The sequence below is a fragment of the Epinephelus lanceolatus genome, chromosome 7 (assembly GCF_041903045.1).
Source record: "Epinephelus lanceolatus isolate andai-2023 chromosome 7, ASM4190304v1, whole genome shotgun sequence".
Taxonomy (NCBI): domain Eukaryota; kingdom Metazoa; phylum Chordata; class Actinopteri; order Perciformes; family Serranidae; genus Epinephelus; species Epinephelus lanceolatus.
In genome coordinates, this window is record NC_135740.1 from 25,770,660 (window position 1) to 25,780,395 (window position 9,736).

The following is a 9,736-nucleotide window of genomic DNA, read 5'->3' on the forward strand; positions in this document are numbered from 1 at the left end:
AGATGAGCAAACTCATTTACAAAAGTACGAAAATATTCTGACTAATTGTGTTAAATGATATACCAGGTGCTGTGCGAGTGAATGTCTGAATATGTGATGTCTTGGGTAAATTAAAGATAATCAAAACAAAGTAGGTGTGGTGCAGAGCAAGAAAAGAAGTTCAAGACAATACAAGGAAAAGTCACGACCTCCAGCTCATGGCAGAGGCTCAGATGACTAACCCCAACCCCTACCTCAAACTTCACTAGCTCCTAATGCCCTAAAATAAATAGTAGACCAGAGGTTTGCCCCTGGATTGGTGTGCACAGATTTACTCCCCACAATAACACAGCACACAAATAAACATACAACACAAAAGCTACTCTGTGTGTGTGTTATCTCTGCAGTGTGTGAATTTCTACCTCGCTTAGTAAAAAGGTGTAGAAAGCATTCACCCAGTGCTATAAAGGGAGTGTAAAGCTGCTTGTTTGTTGCAGATGGAGGGCTTTGCGTACGCCTCCTGCACACTCTGGATGGCCCTGATATGTTTGTTGCTCCGGCTCCATCTTTTCTTAGCAAAGCTGGGATCTTTCTCTGATGCATGCAGAATAGCCTTCTCTATAGGCGCACAATTGCATTATGGTCAGTGCAGCCATGATCCTATTGTCCACACCTGACTGATGAAGGAGTACTCTACAATACACACACATGCTGTACAAAGAGCTCCAAAAATAGCCTGATGCAAGGTAGTAAACATGGGTGGTTCACAGTGACCTCTTAAACAGAAACACACACACCTTATAGCCATAGCTGTAGAATATTTTCTAAATCTCCTTCCTTTCTTCAGGTGGAGGACGACTGGAAGTACGTAGCCATGGTCATCGACAGGATCTTCCTGTGGGTTTTTGTGACAGTGTGTGTGCTGGGAACAGTGGGACTCTTCCTCCAGCCACTCATCAGCTTCTTAAAATGAGAAAACGTGTCTTTGTCTTGTCGACTTCTCTCTCTTTGTGTCCTCTTCTGTCTGTCTCTGTTCCCCCACTTGAATTACTTTGGGAATTATCCCTCCTGCAGCTCTCTCACATCAAACACTGAGCTGTCTTCTTTCTCCTTTTCTGGTGCTTTGTCTCTCCTCTCTCTGTCTCATGCTTTTCTCTGGGACTCCATCATCAGCCATCACTTCTAGCCCTCAGCTGTCTGTTCCCTCACATGACTTACCCCGATTTCCCCATTTCATCTTTGCCTTGCCCTCTCACTGTGCACACAACACTGTTATCCAGTCTCCCCCTCCCCATCGCAGATTTCTCTGACATGATTATCACATCTGCTCTCCTTTCCTCCTTCTCTGTCTCTTTCTCCTCTCCTGTGCCATGTTTTGACCTGCCACTGCCTGCAGCTTATCTCCTCACGGCCGTCTTCTCTCTCTCCCATTGTGTTCGCTCTTCTCTGCATCTGCGTTCTGTACGTTTTACTGAAAATGTCCACTCAGTCATTGCTATTGTACAGTCTCATACAATATGTTTAACAATGTCAGGTAATTATTAAAGTGATTATTATTATAATTGCTATAGAAGAACTTCCTAACATACAAATCACTGAGAAAGAAGAAGCTGAATATCCTCATGAGTTCTGCAGTAGGACTTTGTCATTGTAAGCCAGTGCAATAAAGACAACACACCTTTGAGAAATGTGGTACAGTATGTACGTTTAATTTATACGTTAATGGGGACCTATTATGCTTTTGTTTATTTCCTGTTTTAATGTCATTTGTAAGTATTAAATGATGCCAAAGTTTTAAATGATTAAGTAACTGGATGTAAAAGTAATCCCTGCAAGCCTAATGTTGTGTTGAATGCAAAAATATTTGTGTTGACTCGCTTCATATGCGTGAATACCTCACATCATACGCGCATGAAGTCACTGAATCAGTAAATGAACTTCCGCTGGTATGTCCTTGGTGTCATACGTCCTCAGAGGATCTCAATGCTGATTGGCTATTGCGGCGTGAATCAGTCGCTGAAGTTCAGATTTTTCAAGTCTCACGAATAAGTATATGACGCGAAACTGCACTACTTGCTTCATTCATGCCGCTTAATTTGCATATTTCATGTAATTTGTATACATATATATATATATGTATATATATAGATATATACATATATATATATATATATATATATATATATATATATATATATATATATATAGCTAAACTCAACAAGGTAAACAACAAGGCAATTCCCATTTACACAGTGGTCAAGAGTGCTGGACCGGAAGTGTCGCACAAAAAAAACGGAAGCTGGCTGCGTTGTGTTTTGCCTCCGTGTTTCCGTGAAATATAAGGTGAATAAGATAACTTGAGATTGTGACAAATTTCTTTATATGGTCTTCTGTTCCAGGCACATTATTGCAAGTGCTACATGAAGCTACATGCTAATGTCAGGGAAACATGTAGCTTAATACTGGTTGCCAATAGTGTAAATTTCTCCCTATTTTATGATCATATTCCTGCTGAAACCAATCTGGTCTCACTCTGAAGTAATTGAAAACTGGCACTTGGGCAGTGACTTCTGCCATCAGAGACTGATGGTATACAACAGCTGGCAGCGTCAGGGGGAAAATGGGCGGGTCAAGAACAAAGGTTAAGGCAGCGAAAGTCCAGTAGGAGAGTAGGGTGGGTGGGATGGGTGGTGGAAGGGTCCAACAAATACCAGCTTTCACCCGTGAGAGTGGTGTTTGTGTCCCATAAGATTATAAAGCCAAACTCTGCTCTTTTTCCAAAACCAAACCGTGTGCTTTATTTGTTGAAGGAAGAAAAATGTCAATTTGTTGTGTTGTACTAGCATAACACGTTTATTTTTGAAAGAGACTGTATGGAAACAGTAAATTTCCTGTGAAAATAGAGCTGTATTTTGAAGGAAGACAATGCATGTAACAGGCAGAACTTGAAACAGTGTCCCAGAATGCACCCAGGGTACTTTTCACATGCTATGTAAATGTGGAAAGTCCATGACCAAACGTTGACGAGGTTGGAGTGAGAATGTGTTGCTGAAACATGTCCAGTTGTGTTTAGAAGCACTTACTGGTGATTATTTTAACAGAAGCTACATGTAGCAGTGTGTTGCTATACACACTGCTACATGTAGCTACCTGCTAACATCACAAAAGCATGTAATCTTTGTTGCTCATTTCTCCCCATTTTCAGATCATACTCTTGCAGTTACATCCCCCGCTGTGTTAAGCTTTTATTGGGGATTTTTCATTGAGGAAGGTGCCAGTCTACTCCATTACAGTCATTGCCCAGCTGAAATGCTGACCAATAGGAGCAGACCGGGCTTTTCGAGAGGGGGGCTTAAAGAGACAGATGCTTAAACAAACATGTCAGACAGAGGGTGAATACCAGTGTTCCATAACGGGCACTATGACAAAAATTGTGTTTTAGCATTAAGTGTTTTTGAAAATTAAAGCAGAAACTCAAAATTTAAGTATGAACCTGAAAATGAGCACAATAGGTCCCCTTTAAAGACAAACATTGACAGCTAGTGATGATATTTTTTGATGTTATGATGTGAAGGTCATCTGACGGCTGCCACTGTTTCTTCAGGGTGTTTATTTCTGTTGTCAGTCTTCTGTGTTTCCCTGTACATACATTTGTAAAATACAAAAGAGTTATGCATGGCTTCTGAGAAGGATGCTGATTGTGGCTGCACACACTATGTGTTTCCCACATGTGCTCACACTTATTATAATTGCACATCGCACATGAATTCACCAACTGCAAACTCACAATGTATAGAAACACTCTGAATCGCACAATGTAGATTAAACTTGTAAAAAGACTTAAAAAGGCCAAACTGTCTCATGTTATTTAATAATAAAGAAAGTCCTTGACTCAAACTCTGTTTGTGAACTTTTCCCTTTATGTGTGAAAGTTTTCTCTGCTACAGTTTAAAGTCAACTGATAACCTGTCTCAGATGTACCCTGCCCGCCTCCTGCTGAGATTAGCCCTATCACCCATAATAGAGTGAAGCGGCGCGGGAAGTGGATGGATGTGGTCTGAAAAATAAAATGTATGGAACACATCTTTGCCTGTAAAATCTAGGCGGAAGAAACCCTGAGGAATGTTTTTCATGTCAGGTATCAAGAAATGTTTTTATATCAGAGAACCCTTTCAGCATTTCAAACACAGCTAACCTGTTCTGCTAAAACGGAAAGAATATTGCAACAGATTTAAAAATGTAAAAGCTTCATAGCAGCAATTTCCTGTTGTTTAGCAGCTCAAAGCAGGTCTGATCAAATGCATAATTACTTAGTCAATGTACTATAATATTGAGCCAATATTATCAGCCAATGTATTTATAAGAAATTAGATTTTTTTTTGTTAAGATACTGTTGTTGAGCCCCTCCAAGAATTGCCACTTATATGTGATGGAGGGGTTTGCATGTCCGTGTGATCCTGGTAGCTGTGTTGTCTGGGGCTAAGGCAAGGCCAAGGCAAAGTGGTCCCCGGGGAGGGGCCAGACTAAGAGTGGTTCAAGAAAACCACAATGAAATGGCACATTCAGACAGAGTACCTCAGTCAGTATGAGGACACGGGGAGGAAGGGGTGTGGTTTGGTGACCTCAGAATTGCATCTCTGCTTTTTGCAGATGATGTGGTTCTGTTGGCTTCATCACACTGTGACCTCCAGCATGCACTGGGGCGATTTCCAGCGAAGTGGGGAGCAGTCGGGATGAGAGCCATCACCTTCAAGTCTGAGGCCATGGTTCTCTGCCGAAACCGCGCCTCCCGTCGGGGGTGTTCCAGGTACGTCCCACTGGTAGGAGGCTCCGGGGCAGACCCAGAACACGCTGGAGGGATTACATATCTCATCTGGCCTGGGAACACCTCAGGGTCCCCCAGGAGGAGCTGGAAAGTGTCGCTGGGGAGAGGGATGTCTGGAATACTTTGCTCAGCCTGCTGCCCCTGCGACCCGACTTCAGATAAGCAGATGAAAATGGATGGATGGATTGTTGTTGAGCTTCTAGCATTTAATGTTATTTAAAACTATAATCCAAAAAGCAGCAGTGGAAGAAGTTCTCAGATCTTTTTCTATTAATAAAATAGCAATACCATAGCGTAGAAGTACTACAGGTAAAAACCATGCATTCAAAATCTTACTTAAGCAAAAGTATTAGCATCAAAATACACACCAGAGATAAAAGTAAGTAGTAAAGTATGTACGACCTGAAAACTGCACTTAAGTTCAGTACTACTAGAGTACTTAGTTACACTACACCAATGCCAAAAAGAGCATAATTTTGCAGAGCTGCACAGACTTCCTCTGTGGACTTCTGTCACTTCTGGAAGTGTTAGTTTTTGCAAACAGCCAAAGATCTGTCAGTGACAGATGGATGATTCTGGTGTCTGTTTCCTCATTATATAACTGTCTGGATGATTGTCTCAAAATCTCAGTGAAAGACCTGTTTTATTAGGTTTCGCCGGGGGCATGGCACCTCCCTCAGAGGCCATTTACATATACACAGAGATTTTGATAAATGGAGACATCTTCCTTCGTTTGTGCCCTTTGTTTACACGCAAACGGAGATTTCTCCTCTGAAAACGAGTCTTTCTAAAAACTCCGGCCAGAGTGGAGATTTTGGAAAACTCCGGTTGCGTGTTTGCATGTAAACTGAGATAAACGGAGATAAACGGAGTTATAGGCAGCCGACGTCACAGTATGCGCCGGAACTTGTGCCTGTGTAAAAAGTGCGACCTATGTTGCTATGGTGACAATGGATGCATGGAAGGCTTGAGCTTCTCGTTACACTGCCACCTACAGGTTTGGCATGCTCTTGTGTATATATACACGGGTAAGTGTAAACGAAGATCTTTTTGAAAACGGAGACCGTGAAATGTCTGTTTATGAAAATAGCCGGCAACGTGTAAACAGCGTCTCACACTCCTGGGTTCCTGATTACATTCATTCAACTCACCTGCTCCCTGCTGCTCACCTGAAAACCATCCAGTAATCAACCCTGCAGTGTTAGTATACAACATCAGCTCTCCCCTCCAGTCCTCGTCAGATCATTGTGTCTACCACTGTGGTACAGTCACGCTTTACAATTCTGAATTCATCTTAGACTTTTGCTTGTGTGTTTTTCGTGGATACATACCTCTGTTTTCCTCTGTCATAGGATCACCGCCTGCCTGTTTGACCTCCTGCCACACTCCCAGCCAGCCAGACCCCTCCAACCTGCCATCAGCCTCCTTCCCCTGGATTTCCCCCATGGCCACATTCATTATCCTGGCAATAAAACCCCATTTTTTACCATTCTCTTTCTGAGTCTGTGTTCTGCGTTTGGGTTCACCTTGTTGATTGTGACACTCAGCTTATTGTTTTGTCACAATTTTTTGGCCAAAATGGCACTTTATGTTGTCAGTTTTTGTTTATTTCAGTATTGTCTCATGTTGATTTAAAAATCTTTTATAGGGGGCCCCCAAAGACATGGGGACCCTTAATGAAGTGAAAGTTTTGAGAAAACTGGCCAGCACCAGTTCAGCTAACAAACTTTGCGACTGGAAACTCCTCTGAGAAAACGTGTGTGAGGAAGTGAATGAAAATTGCTCAGTCACTCACACAATACATCTCTGAGCGAGAGGTTTCACCAGCAGCTTCTGCAGCTGGGTCTCACAATTATAAGACTGTGCATGTAGCTGGCAGGTGGTCATGATTCAGTATTAGGTATAACTCGATGAGTTTGTAGCTGCTGGTCACTGAGAGAGAGAAAAGGGAATCAAAGAGTTAAACGTACACAGGATCAGAGGATGGGAGAGATGAATGGTTTTTATTCATTTGTTTTAAACCTACAGCACCCACCCACATATGTGCTGCTCGTTGCTCACATCTTTACTACCTAATAAAAGCATTTCTCATTTTGGTTCCCTGTGCCTCTGGAAGAAACCGCTTGGCCACACGGTCACACATTTCGATGCACGCTGGGTGAAGTGGCCAAAGCTGCGTCTCCGAAGCAAAAGCACAGCAAAGCATTTTTCCTTTGAAGATCCCCTCTTTCTCTGACTTATCCCTCTTTCCCGCCTTCTCTCAAAGGTCACGGGTGAGTCTGAATGTGCCTGTCAGCACTGACACACACACTGAAAGTTCAGGGTGGTGAAGACACAGTCCCCCTCCCCCCCAGCCAAATTGGAGTTTGACTCTGGCTTTGAATCAGTCCACCCTGTGGCTCCCAACAACCACTCACACTTAATCCTTACTAGGGAGTGCTGAATGAGCGTGTGTGTGTGTGTGTGTGTGTGTGTGTGTGTTAGGGGGAAGAGGCAGATTAGACATGTCACCTGAGGAGGTGAAAGTGAGAAACAGAGAGAGACAGTGTGGGATAGTGACAGCGTGCATCCATATGTGCACTCAGCAGCAAGGATCTTGCTACATGCGGATTATGGGATGGATGAAGTCTAGTTATAAATATGGAGATGCAGCAGCAGCAGCAGCAGCAGCAGCCGTACATCAGCCACACATAGTATCCCATCAGTCTCAGTCTGCTGCCTGACAGGGTCACATCAGCGCCCGGCTGCCACAGAATGAAGAGATCAGCCAGCTACTCCTGCTATATTTGGGTAGTATTTGCGTGATGCATGCAATTTTTCTCGCTGGCTCTCCACCAACTTATTGCGTTGCCCTTCAAACTTCTAAAAGCAAATGAAATAGTAAACAAGCCTGGTGATGTTATTTTTTTTAACAATGCTTTCTTTTAAAATCTGACGCTCCCAATCCTCCCAGACGACGACATTTCTGGGTGCCAATCATACGATATATATTGAGAAAGACACACCAATCAGCTGCCACTAGAAAGCTTCAGCCACGTTAATCTGAATTTGTGATGGTGTGAGTGTGCTGCTTTAAAGCCGTAGATGTTTTTTGAATGATTGGACTTCAAGTACTCGGTGGCAGTCAGAGCAAAGCAAGCCACAGCAAAGCTCTGGGTGCTAAATTGAGGGATAATACATTATTAAGCCAGCCACATGGATAAATATTTTACATGATTCTTCACTGTTGACGCCGTCTGTTAGCATCCGGCTCCTGGAGAGCAGGACTCCAGGATGACGGAGTTGTCGCAGCGCATGTGTCTGTAGGATCTCATTTCATTTGCTCTTTGGTTGCTTTTTGTGTGAAAGTTTTTGAAAAATAAATGATAGTTCTGTTACTTGCAATTTTGCAATAAAACAACTCACTCCTGACTCGTCATTTCCCTCACTTACAGTACTTTTGTGGACCTGAAGCAGCAATGCAACAATGCAGTGGACTTCTGCAGCGGACCACCAGAGCATGCTGGGAAAAGTTAGGGTGGGGTTGAAGGGTGACACGGGGGCATGCCGCAGAAGGGTGGATGGTGAATTAGGGTAGTCTCTTGTGTCGTCAGAAGCAGAACGGTACGTGCCGGCGGCCAGTCGACCGTGGATAAGTAAAAGAGACTCTCCCCTAAATAATTCATTCCAATGGGAGCCCTTCTGAACACACACACACACACACACACACACACACACACATGCAGAGTCCTCATATACACATAAATGGCTGCTTCTTGAAGTAGAAGACTGCAACACACACTCAGACCCACTCACAAAGAGCAGGCTTCTAATTTTACTCTGTAATGAATATTTATAGATGGATGGAGAAACATTGTCTTAGAATTAAGAAAGAGTATTTCGGTGGAACAACGGAAAATGCTTCTGGCACTTTTTTGGGGGGTCGGAGAGCAAATGTCCCGAAAATGTATGTTAACTTTTATGTAAAATACTGTACCTCAATAAATAATTGCATGTTGCATGTTTTTTTTATTTTTTAATATCTTCATCTGTTGGTAAAAAATAATAATAACAGAAGCATTTCTACTATCTATCACCTTAAAAAAGCAGCATGCATGCCTGTTGTTGATGTATTGTTCACAGTGGCATTGTGACATTTGGTGCCTGGTTTGATATGTGGGGAGTTAGGGAAATGTAAATAATAACTGTGGGAAGAAATGCAACTTAAACCTGCAACAAGAGAGACTACCTGCTGAGAGCTGAGGGTGTTCAAGAAACAAAGCATACAAGCACTACAGCATCGATCACACTCCTATAATTTGACACAAAGGAGGTAAAATAGAAGGAGAGAAGGAGGAGGCATGGACACTGGTTCATTCATGGTACTCTTGATGAAGCCCCCCAGGATCCACGCAGGTCGGTAGGCAAAGGATCAGCACCTTGGACAGTGACAGCAGAGACCCTGCCTGCCTGTGCTGGTTCAGCACCTCGAACAGCAGCTGGAACAGAACCAAGCAGAACCCAGAAATCCCCCGTCAGCTGTGGCTGCTGTGACTTCACTGCTGCCCACCAACACTGTCCCTTTGGATAAAAAAAAGAAGCAGGGAGGCAGTCTGAAAACAGTTACTGTAAAGAAAGTCTCCAATTTAGAGACGTTTGTTAATACAACTGCAACACTGTTTTTTTTTTTTTGTTTGTTTGTTTGTTTGTTTGGCACCGCTGAGTCTGTCTTTGTGTGTGTGTGTTGATCTTCTGGTACTACACCACACCATATTATAATATCCTCATTATATAACAGTTTATTAAATTTGTTTTAACACATTTTCTGCAGTGATGTATCATATATTGAAGGTGATGGACCATCCAGAATATATTAAATCAGGCTTATTCAACTGGCAAATTCAATTGTCTTCGTCTGTGGAGATTGTCATGTTACTCTGCCGTGTACCTACA

General features: G+C 42.8%; 1 protein-coding gene across 1 annotated transcript in view; it reads left to right on the forward strand.

Moving 5' to 3' along the window:
• The window catches only part of LOC117261485 (neuronal acetylcholine receptor subunit alpha-3-like), a 28,950-nt gene extending 25,074 nt beyond the window's left edge, over positions 1-3,876 (forward strand). Inside the window, exon 7 of the mRNA XM_033633897.2 lies at positions 827-3,876. Within this exon, the coding sequence (XP_033489788.1) occupies positions 827-952 (126 nt within the window). The 3' untranslated portion in view covers positions 953-3,876. The remainder of the gene's footprint in view (positions 1-826) is intronic.
• The last annotated feature ends 5,860 nt before the right edge of the window (positions 3,877-9,736 follow it).